General features: G+C 36.6%; 1 protein-coding gene across 2 annotated transcripts in view; it reads left to right on the forward strand.

Moving 5' to 3' along the window:
• The window catches only part of Btc (betacellulin), a 54,193-nt gene that overhangs the window by 17,757 nt on the left and 10,545 nt on the right, over positions 1-25,891 (forward strand). For both annotated transcript variants that reach the window (XM_015499170.2, XM_048784842.1), the window contains exons 2-3: positions 7,362-7,460; positions 23,684-23,801. In XM_015499170.2, the coding sequence (XP_015354656.1) occupies positions 7,362-7,460; positions 23,684-23,801 (217 nt within the window). The remainder of the gene's footprint in view (positions 1-7,361; positions 7,461-23,683; positions 23,802-25,891) is intronic.

Genomic DNA, 25,891 nt, shown 5'->3' on the forward strand with positions numbered 1-25,891 from the left:
TCCTAGGATGTGATTCCAATCATGAAATTGATATGGAGGCAACAAATCATTGGATTTGGTATACACGAGTAGAAGTTTTCAATGTACCTAAGATGTCAATGTCCTAAATCATGAAAATAGAAACAAATGGACATTTTGTGATCATGTTATACATATATTTTTAAATACAAAATGTACTTGGCTTTAAAAATGGAAAATTCAGCTCAGAGATGAGGCAAATGTAACGTACATGGCTGTTTAAGTTGGTCACATATGATCTTTTTAAATAGTTGACCCAGCTGGTGCACTACTTACCTCAGCATTAGCAGTGGCTTTGAGACTGAGTGTCATGTGCCTTGTCAGTCTGCCCCTGTTTGAATGCTCGCATTGTTCCCACTGACTTCACTGCCCATGCTGACTGACAGGGATAATACTTTTACTACACTCTGTAATTTTTAACTTGAAAATCTCAAAGTGCATAAAAGTAAATGGAGCTTTGGCTCACTAAAATAGAGATGGATTTCTTTCCCTTTTTTCTTTAATTTTACGAGTGAAGTTGATATTTTAAAACTCGTCCTAGAAAAAAGGACTCAACTTATAGTCACTTAGCAAGCATAGCTAACTATATTATTTTGTCTAATCCTAGTTTTATTGCTTTAACACATTTGAGAAATTCTGCAGACCTTGTGAAGCAGGGAGGTATGGATGAAAGGAGTCAAGTATAAAATCATTGGCGCAGGTGAAAACCAAACATAGAACAAAACACAGCAACAAAGAAAAAAATTTCAATACAATTGCTTCCCAGCAGCATAAGAAATTTAAAAGCTTTATTTTATGATAAGCAGAATAAACCCTAACATTTAATGTGACATCCATAAGGGCTGATGTACTCTGGGCTGCCTTACTGCAAGTGTGGAGCTGAGAGCCCCACTCTGTTCTGTTCTTGCTAGGCCATGGGGGATAACACTTTGTTTAAATGCATTACATTTTCGTTGGACATGATGAAGATTCCTCAAAAGCCCATCCATCCTCCCTAATTTTCAATGCATTACATATTTGAAAATTTGAATGTAATTAGGGAGGATGGATGGTTTTTGAGGAATCTTCATCATGTCCAATAAAATATGGCTGAAAGAACCAGCAAGGTTAGCCTGAAGAAGGGAAATCCATTTCTGGAACCTTGATAGCTGGCATCTAGAAAATGAGGATCTGTTATGGGAAAGAGAGATTAGACTTATTTTAGGTGACTTCAAACAGGAAAACCCTAGCTCAACATGTAGAAGCACCTACAGAGCTTTGGAAATAGGTGCTTAATATATTTTTTGAAAGAATGAATGGGTGTGATTGAAAGCATGGACACCTGGTCTCCCAGAAGTGGAATACTATGGAAGAGACTGAAGTCTCTCTATTGAATTTTAAATGTGGAATTGATGAATTCTTCCAGGGAACAATTTCCAGAGAGGTGAGAGTTGGTTTGTGGGATATTTGAAAATTCTTAGAATCTTACTAATTCTGAAGTTGAATGTAATTTGCAACTCTCTTTATTAGAAATCTTTTATTTTTCATAAACACCACACTTTCCATAAAATACAATTTGTGTTTTCCCTGATGATAAAGAATATAATTTTAATAATGTATAGTCTCTTTAAAAATTCTTACTTTATTGATGTTTATAAACCAGATTATGGGATGGGAAAGGAAACTATGATCCTAGGTTTTCCTAGGAAAAATGATCAAGACAGTTTGTTGAGTACTTTCAAGTCATATAGTGAATTAAAAATGATTGCGTCTGGTTGGTGATCTTTTTATAAGATAATGGTGTTTTCCCTAAAAAAAAATTTAAAGTTAAAATTCAAGACTTTGAAGTCTGCACAATTGATTCAGAATAAAGGGGTATATTTAAAATGAAAGCTACCTTTTGGATTAAAATAAATTTGGTTGAAGAGAATTACAGTGGTTCTCAGATGAGGCAATCTTCCACCCATTCTACAACCACAGGGGAAATCTAGCAATATCTGCACATTTTTTATTGTGACAACTGAGTCAGGGGTGGATGCTATTGGCATCTAATCAACTTGCAGTATACAGTATCCTACAACAAACAAGTATCCAGCCCAAAATGTCAATAGTGTGAGGGTTGAGAAAACCATTTGATGCTTCTCATTCATTTAAAACCAGACATGAGATTTCTTTGAACAATGAAATGAGATGTATAGAATATAAAATATATTTTAGTTCTTATCTTCCAAAGATTTTCCATTTACTCAAATTGAAGTTATATTTGACAGAATGGCTAACTTTGACAACATGAGACTAAACATTGCAGAAGAGGCTGTGGCTCTCAGGCTACAATTTCCTAGTTTTTCTACTTGTATTGGTAACCCATCTTTGTTTCTCTTATCACTGACTTGTTCTTGTCAAGTATCTCACATTAAAAAAACAAAACAAAAAACTCTCTTGTTTGGGTATATGTTGACTAATCTCTCTCTTTAAGTTCAATGTATTTGAAGAGTAATCTACAATTATTTACACATTCTTCATGCTACTGAGATTTCTCTAGAAACATATTACTAGTGCAAATCTAATGCATGCTTTTCATTTCTTATATTTATATCTCTGACAATTTGTATTTTGTTCAATTTCTTCTGAAGAAGTTGTTGTTTTTTTTTCTAGCTCTGTAGCCTCTTCTCAGTCTCAGAAGGGCCCTTCTCTTTCTGCCACCCTATCTTATTGATATTCTTCAGAATTCTATCCTTAATCAGCTTTCTCTTTTCACACAGCTTTTTCTGAGAGATCCATTCCCATGGAATTTAGTACCAGGAGAATGAATCTTCATGACACCCAAATATAGAACCTGTAGTTCTGACTTCATTCTACAGTTCTGGATTTATATATCCATAAATTGTCCCCTGGATGATCTACAGATAGCTCGAATTTAGTGTCTAAAACTGGATTACTCTTCAGGTACAATCTTCCCATATACCTGAGATCTGCTAATGAATTAAGCAGTTACTTAAGTTGCAAACTCTGAGTCATCTCCAACTCCTTTATGATCAATCCCCGCCAAATGTTTCAGATTTAACCTTGTGAATCCCTCATATTCATTTATTCTTCTCCATAACCAGTACTACCATCTTGATTTAGGAATGTCTGAAATATTAAATATTGACATTAACATATTTTTTTTCAAATTTGAAAAAGGAAAAGGATGATTATGGTTTTTTGCTTTAGACTTTTCACTGGTCACATCTTAGCTGCATCATAGAATTCAACGTACCATGGCATGTAGATCTTTTGTTACCCACTTTCTTCCCAACTTCCTCTTCCTTCACAATCCCCACCCTGAAAACAAGATGGACAAGTCATGTTATTTCATGACATGTCTTTATACAGTTGTCCTTTTTGTTTAGCATGCCCTAGTTAACTAACATGTTATTTATTATCTTGTAAAAAAGTTTTCTTCTTAATAAAGAAGTAGGTAGAAATAGATTTAAAATAATAAGAAGATCTTTGTACACCACACCTTCTTGCCTTTCCACCTCCCTAGAGGCAGCACCTGTTGCCTCTTTTAGGAGTTTCTTCTGCTATTCGTCTCTGTATTATGAAATACTTTGTTTATGATGCTACTTCTTGACTTGTCAGCTTTAGATCTTTGCTATTGAGTTCTTTCTTTTTCATAATTTTAGAACCATTAACTTCAGGATGATACTCAAAACTTAAGAACTGGTACAGCACAGGCACTGATTAATTACTACCAGTCTCCCAGGTGGTGTACGTGTGCTAGCAAGTGGCCCTAATTTTATGATAATCTTTTGTCCAATTATCACTATTGATATTATTATAACTGCATAGTTATTATCCACTGCTGAAACAAATGATAAACTGTGATTATATTGCTTACATATTTTTGTTTTTCACAAGTATTCATTGATGCTTTAAAAATCATTTATTTCTCATTAAAAATCCATTATAAACCTCAATTTCTCTATGAAGTCTTTGCCACTGGGCCAAGTTGATTCTTCACCTGGTGTAACTCCTGTGTTATCTTTGTTGCTATGCTGATCACACTTTACTTGAATATTTGTGTATCTGTGTTTTCTAGTATTTGATCTCCTTGAGGTCAGTGATAATATCTTTGAGACTTCAGCATCTTGCACCAGTGCCAAATACATAGTGCTTAATAAATATCTGTTGAGAGGATGGAACAGGAGTACCCTTTTTGTAATAGACTTCACTATTTGGTAGATGGGTTTGAGAGCATTTTTCTGTTTTCTGTATCACTTCTTTCAGATCGCAAACTCAAATGTCCACTAGGATCCTGACTGTTAAAATAAATGAGATCAGCAAGTCTCACATAGTTTGTGGCACTTAAAGGAGTTACCTGATTCTCAGTCCCAGCCAGTTATTAGAGGAAAAAATCCTTCATTGCCAGACCTCCTGTAATTTTGAGAGAAGCACAAACTTCAGGTCTAATATGAACTGCCTTAATTCAGTTTTGAAAAACTATGCAGGTCAAGGAAATGATTCTTCAGGAATAATTCTGTTCATGGTCATCAGTTGCTGGACTGAAGATTGTGGGTGGGAAGTGGGAGGTAGAGTGCATGTTGTTCCAGGTTCTCTGCTTGGTTTGGGTGCTGGTTTGGCTGAAGATGCCTCCTCCCCAGGGGCTCTGCATCTACCTGATGATGGTGGCCTCCTTTTGCCAAGTGAAGCCAGCATGTGGAGTGAGGTTCAGCTGAAAGGGCTTGGGTAAGGTTTTTATGAGATCGGGGTCCCTTCCATCAGATGGAGGTGGAGAATAATGGGTTAAATTATAAATGATAGTGGAAGGAGTGCAACTAGACTAAAAATTGCATAAGATGTGCCAATTCATGTGTTTTTTTTTCTGATAAAACTTAATTTTGCAAACCCTGAGCAGATATTGCTACCCCCAGTTTGTAGATGTTGACATTTACCTTTCTTTTGAGTTTCCATTATTAGAACAGATTAACTGTAAAATTAAGGTGTCCTCATTTTGCCCCATCAAGAAAGTTCATGTGTGGAATTTTGGAAATGGATTAAATGTCTTTTATTATCTTCCACTAGAAATTGCTACTATGATTTTTGATTTTGAGGTTTTTGTTTGTTTATAGATTGACTGAGTCATTCTTCATCCTTTATGCTCTGTATCATTTGCCGAGATTATGAAGATGTGTAATACATAGTTTCTGTGTTTGAGAAACCCTAAGTGATTGTTTGCTTCTGTTTGTTCTAAGTGTAAAGGGAGACACAAATGTTGGGGGGAAAATGTGTAAATAATTGAGAAATTTGGTGGCCAAACTGTGACAAAAAAAAGTGAGTCATTCCTTTTTCTCTTGTTGCAATAAACAAAATGTGCTGGTAAAAAATTGGAAAGCACAAATAAGCAATATTAAGAAAAAAATCCCCTCTTAGCCAGTGTGAGCAACTCTGTATTTATTTATTAAGTAACTATTTATACAAATTGTTTTTTTACACTTAATACACAAAGAAACCCATGCACACAAATCACACTAAATGATTATCCTATAGTCTGCTTTCTTGTTTAGAAATATATTAAAATGTGCTGTTGTTGTTTGAACATCAATTTTTATGGCTTAAAACTTATTACATGAAGATAAATAAAATGTATTTAATCAATCCTCTATTGTTAACTATTTAGGTAATTTCTATTTTTTTCTGACTTACACCATATATAAAGTTTCTAAAGCTAGCTAAATCTTTTTTATGTGTTCTGAATTATTTCCTTGGGAAAAATTACTAGCAATGTAGCTATTGGATTTAAGGTTTGTACATTTTTTGAGTTATTTTTTGATTTAACTTCTGTAGAATTAAATCTACGCATTTAAGATTACAAATTAAATCTATAGATAAGCAGTATGAGTTTATCCATCACAAGTGGATTTGAGTTGCCATTTCTCTTTACTTTTGCCAACACCAAGTAGCATATCTTTCTTTAAGAAAAATCTTTTCTAATTTTAAAAATGGAAAAAAAGCCTGTCTTTATAAAGACCCTTTTGAATAATCTGACATTTGAACTTCTTGGCTACTGCAGTTTTCTGCTGTAGGACTATTATTTTGTGTTGTGAAGAATTGGTTGGCTGTTTATCTGCTTTAGTTATCTGCTTTAGAGCAAGTTGAGGGTCAGGAATGTCCTATTCACCTGTGTGTTCCTGGATGCTCAAGAATGTTGGTTGAATTGAAATGAATTGGGGAAGATGTGCTGTTTAGAAATTGTTAGCCAACTGTATAATTTTCAATATAACCAGTGAGAGGTTAAGTTACATCTTGCATAATAATGAGTAAGTTTTACTGATCACTGATTATATGCCAACACTATCTTCAGTGCTTTGAATTCTTAACACATTGCTATGGTTTAAGTATAAGGTACCTCCCAAAAGCATATGTGTGAAACAATACAAGAATATTCAGAGGTGAAATTGATTAGAGTATGAGGGCCTTAACCTAATCTGTGGATTAATTCACTGATTTGGACTAACTAGGTGGTAATTGTAAGCTGGTAGGGTGCGGTTAGAGAAAATAGATTCCTGGGGGCATTCATTGGGGTTTATATTTTGTCCCTGGTGAATGGAGCGCATTCTCTCTGTGTTTCCTTTTTACCGCATCTTGAGCTATTCTTGGCCATGGTCTTCCACCATGATGGTCTGCCTCACTTTGAGCCCAGAGCTGTGGAGTCAGCCAACCATGGACTGAACCTTTGAAACTATAAGCCAAGATAAACTTTTATTAAATGACTATTTATACTATGTATGTTTTGTTTTTGTCAGGTCTTTTGGTCACAGCAGTGAAACTGACTTAAACACACCAGATTAGCATACTTTTAACACTGATAAACAGGTCTTAAACTCAGGACTAGCTACTTCCTAAGCCATCTTTATATTCCCCCTTTCTCCTTTTCTATCCTCTCCTCTTTTCCTTGTAGACATTTTGGATATATACTTACTAGAGAGAACAGCATAATGAACCTCGACACACCATCATCCAGTTTCAACAATTACCACCATGAAGCCAGTCTTGTTTCCTCTGTCTTTTCCTCATTACTTTGTACCCTTATTTCCATGTTGGATTATTTTAAAGCAAATCTCAGGCTCCTTCCTAAGATATGTCCAAGTCTCCTCCCTTAAGATGCATAGTCAGGTATAAGAACTCTGGCTTGAAAATACCATCTTTAGCTGAAAATGTGAGACATTCTGGCCTCTGTTCCCCTGCCTGGCTGGGAGAGAGGTACAGAGCCACAGGCTTGCTAGTCTCCTAAGTGGATTATGACTTGGAGATGGTATTTCACATTAAGCAAATTCTTGAGTTCTAATGCTTATTTTTTTGGTTCTGTTTTGTACTTAAAGGCCTAGTGATCCTCCACTGTGTGGTGGCTGATGGAAATTCAACCAGAAGTCCTGAAACGAATGGCCCTCTCTGTGGAGATCTTGGGGAAAACTGCACAGGTAATACTTCATATTCAATCTTGGAAAGTTGATCTCCCTGTTTTAATCTTTTGATAATAGAAGTCATAATAATAGGCAGTTCTTTAAGCACAGAGTAATGTACAAGGTTTTGTACTAAGTGGTTTACATGCAATAATTCATTCATTCCTTAAAACAGCCCTCTGAGTAAAGTTATATTTTTTAAAATTTTATTTTAGGATAAAGTTTAGAAAGGCTAAGCAAATTTCCCAAGGTGACACAGCTAGTAAATAGAAAATCTGGGATTTGAACTCTGGTCTTTCTGACTTCCAGTACCTTCATTCTTAACTACTATATTGGATGTACCAGACATGAACCATAACCTGTGATATCTTGCACTAGATTCATAAACATACTGTTTAAATTTAAATTCTTTTCTTTTCTCTGCTTGGAAAAAGAGAAAAAGGTAAAGGAGATGCTTGAGTTAATTTTCTCAAAGTTATCATTCTAAGGCAGAGTTTTTCCTTAGTAAGGGTTTATGGACCATCTGGCCCTTGCTGAAGTACTGAACCTTGCTGAAATACCATGAAAGCAGCCATTCATGCTATGCAAATTAATAGGTTTGGCTGTGTTCCAACAAAACTTTATTTAGAGAAACAGGTCATGGGCCAAATGTGACCCTTGGAACATAGTTTGCTGACCCCCAGTCTAAGGTGCTGTTTATTTTGTTTAGATTATGTGATCTTGTCTTCTATAAGGTATTGTCTGATTTTAAAAAAATAACAAAAACAAAATACAAGCCAATTTACAAGAGTAGGGTGGAGTGGAGAGGAGCCTCTAGGTTCCCTGGAAATTTTTCTGGGCTGGGAGTATGGTGACTTGATGTGAGTGTCCCTTTCCTAGCACCCTGGGAACTTTGTGGCTGAGCCAGGAACATGCTGAGCAACTCTTCCTGAGCTGAGTCATTAGCTCCAGCCCAGTCTTCGTCTTTCATCCTGTAGAGCAGTGGGTGGGCTGGAGGGTGTGCATAGGCTGTGGCATCCACTGGTGTCTTAGGTCATGCTTGTGTGGGCCTGGCCTTGTCACCCATGTAGGGAGAACAAGGCCAACTTTATGTGATTGTGTGTTTTTCTTCAGTCTGGCTTCAGATGTCTTCAATGATGACATTTTCACATTTCCCTTGGGAAATTATCCATCATCTGATGACTGATAATGTTCAAAAATCTACTCCTAGATGTGTTTTTGTTTTTGTTTTGTTTTGCAGTGCTGGGAATTGAACCCAGAGCCTTGTGCATGCCAGGCAAGCAATTATCACTCAGCCACATTGCCAGTCCCTAAATGTGTTTTCTAATTTTACTTTTATTGCAGCAAGACATTTAACATGAGATCTTCATTTTTAATCAATTTTAAGGTGGACAATACAGAAGATCTCTTGAATTTATTTCCTTTTCATAACTACAACTTCATACCTGTTGAGTAGAAACTTACCATCTCCTCCCTCCTCAAACTCCTGGCAACCACCTTTCCACTCTCTGCTTCTATAAATTTTGTTGTTTTAGATACTTCATAAAAGTGAATTCAAATAATGTTTGTCCTTATGTGACTGGCTTATTTCATTTAGTACAGTATCATCCAAGTTAAGTCACATTTTCATGCATTGTAGGGTTTTCTTCTTTTAAAAGGCTGAATATCATTTCCTTGAATTTCTATGCCACATTTTCTTTATCTATTCCTCAGTCAGTGGACACATGGCTTATGTCCAGTTTTGGATTCTTGTGAATAGTGCTGCAATGAGCATGGAAGTGCAAATCTCTCTTTGAGTTTCTGATTTCAGTTCTTTTGAATTAATACCCAGAAGTGGGATTTTTGGATTATATGGAAATTCTATTTTTCATTTTTTTTTTTGAGGAGCCTACATATTGTTTCCCATAGTAGCTGTGCCATTTTACATTCTGACCAAGAGTTTACAAGGGTTCCAATTTCTCCACATATTTGCCAACATTTTTTCTCTCTTTGATAATGGCAATGCTAACAGATGTGAGGTGATCTTATTATGGTTTTGATTTGCACTTCTCTGATGATTTATGGTGTGAATACCTTACATGTTGGCCATTTGTTAGTCTTTGGAGAAATATGTATTCAATTCCTTAGTCCAGTTGAGAACTCAGAGTATTTGTTTTCTTGGATTGAGATGTAAGAGCTCCTTATATGCTTTGGATATTATTTCCTTATCTCATATATAATTTGAAAACACTTTCCCCTATTCTATAGGTACCTTTCCACTCTGTTGTTTCCTTTACTGTGAATAAATTTTTAATTTGGTGCCATTCTACTTGATTTTGGCTTTTGTTGACTGTGTTTTGGATATCAAATTCAAGAAATGATTACCAATGATTATAGTAATTTTACAGTTTCAGGTCTTATATTGAAGTCTCCAATCTGTTCTGAGTTGACTTTTGTGTATGGTGTGAGAAAGGCGCCCAATTTCATTCTTTTACATATGAATATCAAGTTTTAAAACATAATTTATTGGAGAAACAATCCTGTTTCATTTTGTATTCTTTGCACCGTTGCTGAAGATTAGTTGACCATATATACATGAGTTTATTTCTGTGCTATTTTGTTCCATGGTCTGCATTATGTCTGTTTTTATGCCAGTCCCACACTGTTTTGTTTTTGGGGATGGGGTAAATTGAACTCAGAGCCATTTAACCACTGAGCCACATCCCCAGCCTTTTTGTTTTTGTATTTTATTTAGAGATCAGGTCTCACTGAGTTGCTTAGGGCCTTGCTAAGTTGCTGAGGCTGGTTTTGAACTCACAATCCTACCCTTAGTCTTCTGAGCCACTGGGATAGAGTCCTGTGTCACCATGCCTGGCTACCACACTTGTTGCAAACACTATATCTATCTTTGTAATATATTTTGAAATCACATTGATTGGTTTTCCTATGGAACCACCCTCACATCTTAGGGATGAATCTAATTTTCTCATGATGTCTCATTCTTCTATTTTGCTGTAGGATTTTGTTTTCTAGTATTTTATTGAGGAGTTTTACAACTATGTTCATCTGAGGCATTAGCCTGTAATTTGATTTTCTTGGAGTGATTTTGTTTGGCTTTGAGGTCACACAATGCTGCACTTACAAAATGAATTTGGAAGTGTTCTCTCTGCTTCAACTTTCGGGAATAGCCTGAGAAGATTTAGCATTAATTATTTAAATATTTGATAGAATTTACCAGAGAACCCATCTAGTCTTGAACTTTTCTGTTTTGGAAGGGTTTTAATACCTCTTTTTGTATGTAATTGTGTGTGTGTGGTGCTGGGTTTTGAACCCAGTGCCTTGTGCATGCGAGGCAAGCATTCTACCAACAGAGCTGTATCCCCAGCCCCTTGTTTTAGAAAATTTTTGATTCGATTCAATCTCATTAGTTACAAGAGTTGAGATATTCTTCTCCTTATGATATGGTTATGATAGGTTTTATGTTTCTAGGAATTTATCCATTTCTTCTAGATCATTCCATTTGTTGGTGTATAGTTTTTCATAGTCTCATGTGATCCCTTTCATCTCTGTACCATCAATTGTAATATCTTTTTCATTTTGTTCTTTATTTATTCTTTTCTTCTCACTGTTTTGCTAAATATTCATCAATTTTATTTGCCTTTTCAAAAAATCAACTCTTAATTCTTTTAATTTTTTTCCTATTGATTTTCTTGTCTGTTTCATTTATTCTTAATCTAATCTCTACTATTTCCTCCCTTTTACGAACTTCAGGCTTGGTTTGTTCCTCTTTTTCTAGTTTCTTAAAGTGTAAATTTACCTAGTTATTTGAGATCTTACTTCATTCTTTAATGTAGATATTTACCATCATAAACTTCCTTATTAGTCTGCTTCGTTACATATCCTAAGTTTTGATATGTTGTGTTTGTTTCAAAGTATTTTCTAATTTTCCTCTTAATTTGTCTTTGCCATATTGACTTTTCAGGAGTGTATTGTTTGACTTTCACATACTTGTGAATATTCCAGTTTTCCTTCTGCTACTATTGAGTTCTAATTTCATTTCAATGTGATCAGAAAAGATAATTGGTATGATTTTAATCTACTTAAATTTGTTAAGACATTTTGGTACTATAACATGTGATCCGTACCGAAGAACACACTTGAGAAAAATGTGTATTCTGCTGCTGTTTTGTTAATTATCAGGTAGGTCTGTTTGGTCTATAATGTTGTTTAGTCCACCATTAATCACCTTATTAATGTTCTGTCTGGATGGTCTCTCTATTATTGGAAGTGGACTATTTGAGTCTTCTAATATTATAGTATTGCTATCTACAGGAAAGTTTCCCAGATGATCTTGGACCATCCTAGATATCTTCCTTTTCTTACCTGTAATTAGTTCCCAGGAAAAACTGTAGAATGTACTAGGAATCATCATCAGAACACTCATATCACATCAGGAGTTACTGACAGGAATAGCCTGGACTCTGTTCCTGTCCCTGCTAGAAGAAGAGATCCTACATAGTTTTATCCTAGTGAGTCTCATTTACCCGTTGTGTAAATCTCAGGGAAAGCTGCTTTTCAGGATTCCTCAACTGCAGTACCACATGGAACACATGCAGATTAGATTCCTTTCTCCCCGTGTAGTTTTCCGGAGCTTTGGTGGTCACCACAAATCTTAGTATTTTATTGCTCCTTGTTGCCTGTGAAAATAATGTTGTTTTGCTTGTTGTATGAGTGTTCTGTCTACTGGACTTGTGCAAATCAATTGCTAACTAATGCATGGTGAGAATTATCTCTTTCTTTCATGTCTGTCAATATTTGCTTCATATATTTAGATATTATAATGTTGAATGCATATATATTTACAATAGTTTTATCATTCTGGTAAAATAAAAACTTTATCATAGTACAACGTCTATCTTTCTCATTTGATCTCTTGTGGCAGATTTTGAATTAATGGTTATTTTGTCTAATATATGTCTAGTCACCTCTGATCTCTTTTGTTTACCCTTTGTGTGGGCTCTGTCCATCCCTTCAATTTTGGCCTCCATATATTCTTGAATCTAAAGTGATTCATTTCCATGCCATGCAAGACATAGACTTGAATCTTGTGTTTTTGTATCCATTCAGCCATTCTATAGCATAGGATTGGGAAGTTTAACTTATTTACATTTAAAATAATTATTGATAGGGAAGAAATTCCTATTGCTATTTTGTTAATTATTTTATATCCTGTAGTCTTTTTCCTCTCCTGCTGTTTTCCTTTATGTTCTGTTGAGTTTTTTTTTTATTGATATGCTCTGATTATTTTCTCTTTTTCTTTTACGTGTCTCCTTTAGATATCTTATTTGTGGTCACCGTGGGGCTTTCATAAAATACAATTAAGATTGAGTATATAAAGCTGGAAACAGCTTAACTTCAATCAATAAAAAATACTTCCTTTCATTCTACACCTTGTGACTGATATCACAGTTTATACTTTTACACTATTGTATATCCATTAATATATTTTATATTTATAACCATTTTATACTTTTGTCTTTTAACTTTAAACTAAAATTAAAAGTAATATATCTTTCTCATTATAGTAATAGAAGGTTTTGTATTTGTCTATATATTTCACATTTACCAATAAGTTTTATATTTTCTTGGGATTTTTATAACTATTTAGCATTCTTTGACTTCCACATTACTTTGCTTGTAAGGTAGCATTGGAGGTGGTAAAATCTCTGACTTCATCTGGGAAAGTCTGTACTTTTTCTTAGATTGTGAAGGTCAATTTTGCTGTATATAGTATTCTTGGTTGGCAGATTATTTCTTTCAGTGGTTTGACTATGTCATCTCACTCCTTTATGGTCTATAAGATTTCTACTGAGAAATCCACTTACAGTTTAATGGAGATTCCTTTGTACATGAAAAGTCTTGCTGCCAAATATTTTCTCGTCATCTTAGACTTTTGACCATTTGATTATAATGAGATTTGGTGTGGATTTCTTTGGGTTCCTATTATTTGGGATACACTGGAGGGTATGGATATCCATTTATTTCCCTTGATTTGGAAAATTTTGTCCATTATTTATTTGAATAAGCTTTCTGCCCTTTCTCTATTTTGATTCCCTCATACTCACATAAACTATATATTGAGCTTCTTGATGGTGATCTGTAGGTCCCTTGTTATTGTTTAGATATGAGGTGTCCACCAAAAGCTCATGTGTGGGACAATGCAAGAGAGTTTAGTGGTGAAATGATTGGATTATGAGAGCCTTAACCTAATCAGGTATTAATCCCCTGATATGTATTAACTGGGTGATAACCATAGGCAAGTGGCAGTGTGGCTGGCAGAAGTGGGTCATTGGAAGTGTGCCTTTGGGATATACATTTTGTCCCTGGAGAGTGGAACTATCTCTCTCTACTTCCTGGTGCCATGTACTGAGTTTCTTTTCTCCACAACATTCTTCTACCCTGATGTTCTGTCTTACCTAGTGCCCAGAACAATGGATCCCAGTCTATGGACTGAGACCTCTGAAACTGTGAGTGCCAAATAAACTTTTCCTCCTCTAAAAATGTTCTTCTCAGGCCTTTTGTTCATAGCAGAAAAAAAAAGTTGACTAAATCATCCTTTAAGCTTCTTTTTCTCTTTTTGCTCTTTTTTAACCGTACAATTTCCAATGACTTCTTCAAGTTCACTGATACTTTTTTTTTTTGCTTGACATAGTCTGCTTTTGACCTTCCAGTGAATTTTCAGTTCCATTATTATTCAGCAACAACATTTATGTTTAATATTTTTAAGCATTTCTCTCTCTTTGTCGAAATTTTTACTTTGTACTTGCATTGTTCTCCTGACTTTGTTCAGTATCCTTATGATCATTTATTTTGAATTCTCTGTCAGGTATATTTCTTCATATCATTGGGATTAGTTTATTTTGACCCTTTCTTTGTGACAGTTTTCACTCTTTCTTCATTTCCCTTGACTCTTTTTGCTGGTATTTGAATATTGAAGAAAATGCCTACTGCTCACAGTTTTTGCAGGTTGGTCTTATATGAGACGAGACCCTCATCAATCAATCCAGTTAGATATTGTCAGGACCTTTCAAATTTCCATGCTAGTTACTCTGACTCCTTTGTTCTTAATGGCCCTTGGACTCAAGAGAATGCCAAGTCTCATCAGTGCTCTGAGACAAATTAGACCAAAGTCAGTCTCTTGACAGCTTTGGGAAGAGTTGGGTCTTTACATAGTCTTCCTGACGTTTTCTCTCCACAGGGAGAATCTGAGAAAAGGTCTTTTGGCGCTTTCATTCTGTGATACTTAGTGGAGGGTGCATGATTGCTGCTAGTTCAAACCATGGTCTCTGTTCTTTCTGGCTCCCAGGCGGCTAGAGTATGCTGGGTCCTGTTAGTGTTCCAAAAGAGGCAAGACAGAAACATGTCATTTGTCAACCCTCAGATGAAATAGGACAAGTCATATATTGAATGTGAAGTTCAACTCTTTTACTCCCTGGGGAGAAGGTGGGCACTGGTATTCTTCCTCTGCTTACTCTGTGCTGAGCCAGAGGATGAGCCAGGGAATTGCCAATGTAAACTGCTGTCTCTGATATCACTGGTCCCAGGTGGGTAGAGTATGCTCCAAAACAAACAAGACAGAAACCAATCTTCTGGGAAGCCCCTGTAAGTGCTGGGGTATTGGATATGCATTCTGAATCTTTCTCTTTCAAAGGAGAAGCTAGGATATGGAGTTGGGAGGCAGGGAGCAGGTAGTTCTAATCACATGGCACTGTACTCTGGGTAGAGACTGAGGTGAGAGGCTCACCCATGGGGGTGTTTCTGCACTCATCTCGAGTACAGGAGCTTTTCAATGAATTTCTGCATTGCTCACAAAGGGAATTTGTCTGATGTTGTTGATGACTCAGTGAAGGGGAGGAGAGTTGAAGTCTCTTTATTCTGCTGTCTTTCTGCTGTTACTCCCTGTTTTCTAATTTTCTATGGAATACAAATAGATGTTGTTTTTGTATTTTCCTCCAATAACCTTTAATGAAAGAGGGGCTAAGGAAACCCTAAACAGAGTAATCCTCAGTCTTTCACAGCCATTTTGTTATCTCAGGTGTCTTTCTTCTTCTAGCACCAAACTGTCTTCCTTTAAAGACTGTCCCATAGATGCAAATCTTCCCTCTGTCATATTCCCCCAGTAATCAGTGACACTTGACCTCTTGCATGGTCCTAGTATACTGGCGTGGTCCCCATTGTACAAAAGCCAATTGCTCAGAGGGTAGAAACTGTGGAATATGGTCTATATCTTTAACTTTTAAAATTCAAATTTTAAAAATTAAAATTGCATTAATTTTGTATTACTTGCATAATATTTGGACTTTTAGATTCCTCTTCCCTTCTACTTAGGAAGATCAGTGAGGAAGTTGGTTCTCCTCTTACAATCCATACCTTTCTCTGGATTTTGCTCAAGGAATTTCCCTTAGTCATAATTTCTCAGAGGTGATCTGCAAAAAATGCCCAAATAATTTTTTTTGGTCATATCCTGCTTTCTTCCTACAGCTTCCAAATTGAAGAATCCTTGATTCTTGTGTCTCACCATCATTTTTTTGTTTCTATCCATTTTACTCCTTTTTAAGAGTTCAGGTTGGCATTTCTAGATCTTATGATACCCAAGTAACATTATTAGCACAATTAAAGCACAAATAGATTAGTAGCTTGGTAGAGGACTAGAGTTTGTTTACCACAATTTGATGTCAGAAAGACAATTTTGGATTTTTCTGGATAAGATATTGTTCTTCTTGAAAATATAATAATATCTTTTGCTATTTGAGAAATATGTCCAGGAAATGGAGCAAGAAAGGATTCTAGCTTGGCTGTATTTTGGACAGTATTGATGAATCAAATGAGAAACTAGAAATATAAACCAGAAATATTCAGTATTTCTGTAGTTTACTCTCCTTTTCATAATAGTCTATTTTTAATCTACTCAGAAAACAGCAAGACCCCTCCCAAAGGATGATTCTAAACATGATGAAAATCAATGGATTTGAATTTGAAAATGCTAACCAGAAAATGGGCTTCCAAATTTTTGTGTCATCAGAAGTTCTATTATCTGATATTATCATTATCCTTTCATATTAGCAGGCTAATTCACTGCATTGCCTTAAAATATCACCTAAAAGCAATACATATGCTATGGTGAACACGCTTGAGTGATCTTTCAGGATTGAAACTGGATTGGCCTGTTCTCACGTTATAATTAACTGACTTTAAATAAACCATCTTCCTTTTCTTTCCCTTCTCCTCCCTCTCTTCCTGTTTCCTTCTGTCTTTATTTCCTTCCTTATTTTGTTTTCTTCCCTTTTTTGCTGTGTTTATTGTATTACATTAACAGGTATCTAGGGTCCACCCATCATACCAATAATACTTAAAAGAAAACAATAGCACCCATCATCTATCAAACTTCTGCTAATTGCCAAATACCTTTCTACTATTTTACATATATAAATTCACTTAATTTATAATTTTGTCTTTGTTATCCATTTTTTAGATAAAAAAAATCAAGGCACAGAGAGACTAAGTAATTTGTTTCAGGTCACACAGTTAACATGACTTTGGAGAAACCATCTCCTAAACTGCTTAGAATCATGTGGGAATATAAAAATGTGAAACATGAGGGAAATACTTAAAAGGAACGTTGCTTGGAAGTAAAGTCTAAATGGACAAAAGATTCTTGAGAGAGGAATTAATATGGAGCTGGAGCGGGTCTTTTCTGATAACTGGCTATGTGACCTTTAGTAAGTCACTTAAACTTTCAAAGACTGAGCTTGTAACCTGTAAAATGAAAAAGTGAATTGGGTGATCTTCAGGAATCTTTTCTGTGTCCAATTGTGTCTATGATTTAATTTTTACTAGCTAAGGAAGGATTCCATTTTTAATTTGCCATTTTGCAACCCGAGTAAGGCGTTTATTCATTCCACTAATACTCATGATCACCTGCACCTAAGCAGAAGGTGCTCTTCTAAGTGCCCTGGATGAAGAGTTCATATGGGTAAAGATAAGGTCAGAAAGGCAGTGGAGAGATGGTCAGCAGGTAGGTCCCACGAGGCCTTGCCAGGGACTAAGAGGACATCAACTTTTACTCTGAGTCAATTTAACAGCATCCTCTGATTTCTTACACAGTCTAGGCAGTGAAGAGGGCCTCAATGGAAGCAGGGAGATGAGTTACATGTTGCCATGGAGACTTTTTGCAGCCTAGAAATGGCTTAGACCAGGGTTGAGGAGATAATTGGGTAATTCTACATGTATTCTTAATGCAGTCAATAGGTTCTGCTGAGGAATTGGATGTAGAGCAAGAGAGAAAGAAGTTAAGATATTGCCAAAATATTTGATCTAAATAACAGAAATAATGGCTATTATTTACTGAGTTAAGGAAAGACCATGTTTGAAGGAAAAATCAAGGATCACATTTTGGAAGGGTTAAGTTGAAATGCTAGTTGGAGTCCAACTGGATCTAGTTGTGTTGTCGGCATTGAGGAAAGATACTTGGGATGGAAACTACATTTGGGAATTGTGGCCCTAAAGATGTATTTACAGAAAGGAGATGATGAAACCAGTCAGGGAAGGAGTGTGGAGAGAAGAGATGAGTAAACATGGAGCACCCTTGTACTGTAAAACTGTAGAGAGAGAGTGAAATGAGGAAGAACCAGCAAGGGAGAATCAGCAAAGGATCCATCATATACATTAGAATTGCATAGTGTGTATTCCTGACATACAAAAGGAATACAAGCTTTCTGTCTGTCCATTGATCTTTATTGGCTCCCAGCCTTGAGCAATTTTAAATGCATACAGATATACTCACCCTTCAACACATGAGTCAGCTTTCTGTTACTGTAACAAATAACTGATATGATCAGCTTATTAATGAGAAAGGTTAATTTTGGCTCCTAGTTTTGGAGGATTCCGTCTATGGGTTGGCCCCATTGCTTTTGGTCTGTGGCAAGGCTGTGCATCAGCCTTGTTGGGGGAGGATGCTGCTCATCTCATAGTGGCCAGGAAGCAAAGAGAGAGGAAGAGATTGTTGTCTCGCAACCCCTTTGAAAGCATGCCTTTAATGTCCTGAGACCTCCCACAGGCCAACCTGGTTAAAAGATGACTTGCTGATCTGCCTTTATTGCTGCCCCCCCCCCCAACCCATGCATTCCCAGTAACTTAGAAAGGGGTAAGAGTGAATGTGTGAGACACAACTTCCTCTTTTTACTTTTCTATTGCAAATTCATTAGATATAGGACAAGCAGGAATCCTATATTATAATAAAATTTCAAATTTTGCTTTTCTTCAAGGACACCATGAATTCCCATTCTCTAAAATCACAGTTAGTTGGCAAGATAAGAAGGAAAATTAACTTAAAAAATAGAAAACTTTCTATCTCACCTTTTGGCTTAAGCAGGTTGTAAAATGAGGGAAAACCCTATTGGGAAGATGCCTGGAAGCCAAGGAGTATAATATCAAAGCCTTTGGCTCTACTTCATAGGCTCAGAGGACGTTTCTCTAAATTCTTAGATTCTCTTCTGTGCACTTCTACCTTTTGTAGGTCATATACCTGTGTGGAAGGATGGATTAGGACTTATTTATTTTCCTTTCCCTCTCTCCTTATTAACACCTGTGGGACTTCTACTTCAAAATCTAGCATCCCTTATAACTCTCTTACATAGAATTTTAACTATGTATCTAAATAAGTGGCTAGAAATACTATGAAATTATAACCTTTGTAACATGTATTACAAAAAGTGTGGTAATAATAATTATAGTATTAATTGCCCTTAGAATTGATTTGTCATTTACAGAATCATCATATAGATTTGTAATAAGCACTGTCTTGACATTAAGTGAGGGTTTTAGGAAAAAATAGACCTAATGTATTCGTTCTAAAGAGTTTTAGTCACAAAGGTGTCACAAATCTTCTTTCCTTATAAGAATTAGAATCATACACAGAAGGACAAAGAAATCATGCTATATTTAATCAAACATCCATCAAATTGAGGAAAATTCCATATTGGGAATAAGTCACTTGGGGGTCTTCTATATTCCTCAATGTTGGCTTAGCCCAAGGGGATCTATTACAGCTCATCTCACTATTCATAGACCCAAGGAAGATGACCACTTCTCTGATTTAAAAAAAAAAAAAAAAAAACACGTCCTTGCTTCTGATTCTTTTTGCAAACTCTTAAAGTCAGATTTTTATTTATATCGACCTGCAGTAACCCTAATGCTTGTTTTAATTGCTTTAGAATCTTTGGAAAATATTGTATGATGAAGAGATTGCAATCCATCACCTGTAGTACTCTTCGGGTTTCATTGTGGACTAGCCAAACCGTAAATATAGGTTTTAGTGAAAATTTGAAGCATCATCTCACTCCCAAGGGGAACGCATCAGTTTAGGGAATGTGTGTTGGAAAGGGCAAGGTAAGGTGGAAAGAAAAATCACCAATTACGTTTCACCATCCCAAGGTCATAGGAGTTTTCCTTGAGTTTTTAAGAATAAAAGTAACACTTGGGCTGGGCGTGGTGGCCCATGCCTATAATCCCAGTGGCTTGGGAGGCTGAGACAGGAGGATTGCAAGTTCAAAGCCAGCTTCAGTAAAAGCTAGGCCCTAAGCAATTCAGTGAGACCCTGTCTCTAAATAAAATACAAAAAATAGGGCGGGGGATGTGGCTCAGTGGTCGAGTGCCCCTGAGTAAAATCCCCAGTAACCACCACCCCCCACACAAAAAATAATCATTATTTTATCATAGAAGTAACTTTTCCTTCTTCTCAATGAATATTCTGGAATGCAAGGACTGGTTTTGCACTCCTGTGTCTCTATCATCAGGTCTCATGATAAGCAGAAAACATTTGGCTTCACAGTTGCTCAATTCTCAGTTAGCATGACCTTGATGTATTCTGATGAGGAGCAACTGGAATTTTAGGTGCAGTTCTTAAGAGAGAAGGCTGATCAACTTTCTCATTTCCAGGAGAGGAAAAAAGGATCCCATTTGGGTTTGGTCTGGTTTGGTGTTAGATGCAGTATTCATGATTTGTTTTTCTTTCGGGTTTGAAAGTTCCATAGAGAAATCACTGGACATTTTCTGCCTGGTGGCATGGAAAGGTTTTAAATTCAAATAATGCTGGGAATACTTCAGAGCGTGCTTCTTTGGCAAAGGAGGGAGTTCTGTGAGTGATCAAAACAGGACCTGGCAACCATGTTGCTGGCATGGATCTGTGCTGCTTGGATGGGCCGAGACTGATCAAATCACTGCATCCAGCAGCTGCTGGTTAATTTGCTTTTGGAATTATACTCTGTGTGGTGTTTATTAAAAAATTGGGTGCATTTAAAGGGGCACAGCAACTAGCAGCATCAGTAAAGTTTGGGATACAGAGCCAAATGGCTTATACTTAAAGGCAAGTATGCCTGGCCAATCAAAGAAGCCTTTCTGCAGCAGGCCAGATCTGTCTGTAAGTCTTGCTGCTTCTTGAATTCATTTCTTTGCCCTCCATTGCCATGTTTCAGGCCTGTATCACACTTGTCTGCCTGGCTCAGGCATGCCCTGGTGTTCTAGCCCCCTCTATCTTCTTGCTCTCATCCACTCTTCACTGACTTATCTGATGCATCAATAGAACACTTTATAATTTAAAGTATTTTTTCAAAATTAATTTAATTTAATTCATAAGAACCATCTTCAGCTCTCTCTCACCCTGTATTTCATTTCAGCCTGCTGACATCCAGGTCTCTAAATCTATTCACAGCTGTTCTGGGCTCCTCCCCTTCAGGACCCTTCCATTTCAATTACCTCTGCCTTCTACCCATGGTATTCAACCTGCGTATTCCTGATTCTGTGACTTTCTTTGCTCTTAACATTCTTCTTAACTAAATCAATTGCTTACTGCCTCCTAAAATCTATACTTTATAGAAAATTTTCTCTGATTAGGAAAGCAAATGGTTACATAAGATTTTTCTTAAGATTACCAATATTTTCAATCTTCTAGAAACACCTCATTGCTGGGGATTCAATGTTTTAGAAAGTCCATTAGGAACTTCCACATATATATGAATATCTATCTATCTATATACATATATATGATCTATGTAATTATACACACACACATAGCATATTATCTTTTAATAGCTCTTTAAGATAGCAGTTATCATCCTTATTTATAAATCAGGTCACTGAAACTCGGACATTTTAATTGCAGCTAGTGAAAGGCAGAATTGAGAAGTAAACACAATTTTTCCTTCAGCTAATCCTGTGCTCTTTCCATCATTTCCAGTGTACTACAATTGCTTATGCAATTACAATGGTGGTTTTTTGGTTGATTGCATTGTTTTTAATTTCCTGTATTGCACCAATTAAGATGGCTAGGTAGGACATCCTTTATTTATTTTTCCAGTTCCTCTTTATAGTGTTAGAAAGCATTTAATGGATGGAAGTTCACTTATCAAGTTATTTGTCAAAATGACTTATTTGCCTTTGACACACTGTGCAGTTATTTCTAGAATTTTCAGTCCTTCTGATAAGATTCCCATGGACTAACGTTCATGGGAGCAAATATCTGGCACAAGCAGCAGTTGGGTGGTAACCAAGTCAACAAACAAAACCAGGTCAGCCAGTTCTTCAGCAACATTCTGCCATCCCCTGAAACTCTGAGCAGGCAGCCTTCTGTATCTGTGGGTTCCTCATCCACAGATTCAGTCAACCGTGGATTAAAAATACCCTGCATAAATTGTTTCTGTCTTGACAAGACTTTTTTTCTTGTCATTATTTTCTAACACACTATAACAACTATTTACAATGCATTTATACTAGATATTACATTTATATTAGATTAGATATTAGATATTAATCTGGAGATATTTTTAAATATATGAGGGGATAGAGCATATGTGTACATATACTACACCATTTTATATAATGGGTTTAAACATCCTTAGATTTTGGTATCTGCCCAGGGTCCTGGAACCAATACCTGATAGATACTAAGGGATGACTGTACTGTGTTTGAACATCACAAAAATTTGCAGCATATAGGTGATTCAAAGTCATTTGAAATTCTTATTTCTCGTGGTCCTGTGTAATTACATGTATTGATTTCATATATTAAGAAGTCTGGTAGTAATTGCTACTAAATAAAAGAATGATTAAATGTCACTGGGATGCCAGGTGCCTTATCAAACCTAGTGTGAAATGTCCTTCTGAAGTGAACCCTGAATGGTCTTCAGATGTCTGACTCCTTCAAGCTGTTGGTCATCCTGTGAACTTGGACAGTTTGATCCTGTGTTGGATCTGGCTTGTGTGTTATTTTCTCTTGGTGTAAGCAGATGTTAATTGGGAACCAACAGATGAAACAGCTAGTGAGTTATTTCTATACTGTTTTTCTGGACAGTCAATATGTACTGAAACTTTACATGTGAGGGATAGGGGGATTGTTACATATTAGTATTTTTAGTTGAAAAATCAGGCAGGTCAGTGAAGGATTGAAATCCAGGACAGGAAGCATCCAGTATTTTCTTCCTCCTTCAGAGAAAGCCTCCATGGGCCCAATGAGTGGCACACACTCCCACTGAGGCAAGCATGACCTCTGGATGCCCCAGGCTGAGAGTGGAGGACACCTGCTGAGCAAGCTGGCTTGACAGTGCAGGAGGGTAGTGGTCAAGAGCATGAGCTCTGGGGCAAGACAGCCTGGGCTGTGTCCCATTTCTATCACTCTTAACCGTGATCTCGGACAGTGACTTAATCTTAATCTGTATTGTGCTTTGATCACCTGTAAGTTAGGATTTGCATGGTTCTCACCTTATAAGGCTGTCGTGATTGTTCAATAGATGATATATGAAAAATAAATATATCAGAGTCAGTAAACACTATGTGTTTCAGTTAAAAAAAAAAAAAAAAAACCCCAGCTCAGCAGCAACAAAAACAGAAACCAAGCAACCAACTCCTTTCTATAGTGCGGTTCTCAAAACATTCATGACAAGAAAGCCTTCTTTATTTTCGTATCTCTCTTTTACCCACTGAAGATACCAACGTTTCTGATAGACAGGTTGGACACAAGTCTTAACTACAATATGAAAATTCCAACCACAATCCCTATTACCCAATCTCTAGTGCTGTTTGAGGGCTGCAAAAGTTTTTATCCCAGTGTGGACAGGGCAAATGAGAGTTTGGAACATATTCTCCAGAAACATCAGCAATGAGATGAGAATAAAATTCAATTTACAAATGAACTTTTTCTTGTTTTCCAGCTACCACCACACAATCAAGGCGGAAAGGCCACTTCTCTCGGTGCCCCAAGCAATACAAGCATTACTGCATCAAAGGGAGATGCCGCTTCGTGGTGGCTGAGCAGACACCCTCCTGTGTGTAAGTGAAGCTCTGTAGCCAGCAAGCAAAGGGGTGCAGAACAAGCTGCACCTGGGGTACAGAAAGGGCTGCACAGCCTGGGGCTTGACAGGGCTGGAAAGTCTGAGCTAACCATGCCATCTGTGCAGACACGGTTCCGCCTGGTCCTGCCCTCAGCCACTTGTTTAGGGCCCTCTAGGCAGCCACTTATGGAGAGACTGACACAGACTTTCCTCCTGAAATATGAGCGTGTGAGAGCGCAGATCTGCTTCCAGGCTAGGCAGTGTCCTCTGCTCCCTTGCGCAAGCAAAACTGATTCTGTCCAGTGTTAGGATGCTTTTCAGCTCGAATAATCTCCTGGGTGGTTCAGATGGAAACAGATCCTTCTGGCATGTGTTAGGTGGTTTGTAGTTAATGTAAATATGAAGGAATTCCTGCCAAATTAAAAGCTCCGTTTGCAAGGTGTCAGTTAAGTGTGAAGAAGTCAGTCTTATTTATAAATAGATATCAGCAAAGCAGGGTTAAGTACAGTTGGGGACTGGGAGAGGAGCTCTCTTTCCAACTTTTAGGAAATTTAAGAGTCTAAGCACATGCAAAAGTTTTTGCATCTTTTAAATATTCATTTTCTTCTAATGAGGTATCCCTCTGAAGTGCTGTCTGGGATATTTTCTTTATAGTGATTCTTTCTAATTTGGACCTGAAGTTCACAGAGTGTTTGTTATTTTTCACAGTTTTCCCAGTACAGAGTTTTTGTTTTTTCCACAAGAATCTCAGAATAGTGATTCTGATTTTGTAGGGGAGTTTAAAGGTCATGGATATAGCATCAGAAAAATGAGAAATGATTCCCCCATCTATGTATGATATATCAGAGTCCATAAATGTGTCCTATTGTCATGTATAACAAATTAAAACACATAAAAATTAAAAATAATGAAAAAGAAACATTCTAATCAAAAAATTAATTATAATTATGTTCAATTTTAAAAAGAAATATGCATGAATAATCCTTAGCAAGGATAAAAATTGCTAATGCAAAATATTAAGGAAAGTGTGTTGGAGGTGTGCTAAGAAGGGCAGAGCTGACTCTTTGAAATTTCATTTCATTATTTACTGGCTTGGAGGCATACATTGAGTTTTTAAAATATCAATGTCCTTTAACCCAGAACATTTTTCTAACTTATCCCTATGTCTGCAGATTTATTGTTTTTTTAATATTGCTGTTTTCTAAAATGAAAATCCCCATATGTCATTTACTTTCCTAGGATCAACACACAGCTCGTCCCACTCACTTTGAGGCTAAAACATATTTCCTTGACCTCTATGGCTCCTCTGATTCTGACTTAACTTCTGGCTATACTTCTCACCATATTCCCAAATGTTCCCCTAAAGTCCTACCTCCCTAGTCATGGTTTATTATACAAGTTCTTCCCATAGGCTTGAGAGCTTATTCCTGATGATGGTTTAAGATACAACTCAAATGCCAGCTCCTCCTGGACCTCCTCACTGACTTCCTCCTTCCCAGGCACATAGCCAGGTGTCAAGTAGATGCCCTTCCTCTGCCATCTAGTCACACTTCAATGGAGGCACTTATCCACTAGAGCATAGCTGTCAGTGACTTTGAATGACCTCTCTGTGGCTATGAATTCCTAGAGAACGGGGCTTGTGGCTTACTCACTTTCATGTTCCAGTGGTAAGCATGGAGCCTAAAATTTAATAGGTGTGCAAAAAATGACTGATGAAGGAATGAATACGTGTCTCTACCTGAGCCCATCTAATGCTATGCTAAATTTCAAAACCAAGGCCTCAATCAGAACCAGAAGCTCTTCTTAGAGTAGAATGATACAGAACCAATGGGAGGCAGAAGAGCACCAGGTTAGGGGACAGATTTTAGAGTCAGATAGACCTAAGGTGAGATTTTGTTTTTTAACCATTATTAGCAATGTAAACAGTGGGTCAATTACCTTTCCTAAACCTTGGTTTTTATTTTATATAAATAAATAGATAAATATAAATATGTATATATACACACACATATATACATATATACGTTTACACACACACACACACACACACACACACATATATATATATATATATATATATATATCTCT

The sequence above is a fragment of the Marmota marmota genome, unplaced genomic scaffold (assembly GCF_001458135.2).
Source record: "Marmota marmota marmota unplaced genomic scaffold, marMar, whole genome shotgun sequence".
Taxonomy (NCBI): Eukaryota; Metazoa; Chordata; class Mammalia; order Rodentia; family Sciuridae; genus Marmota; species Marmota marmota.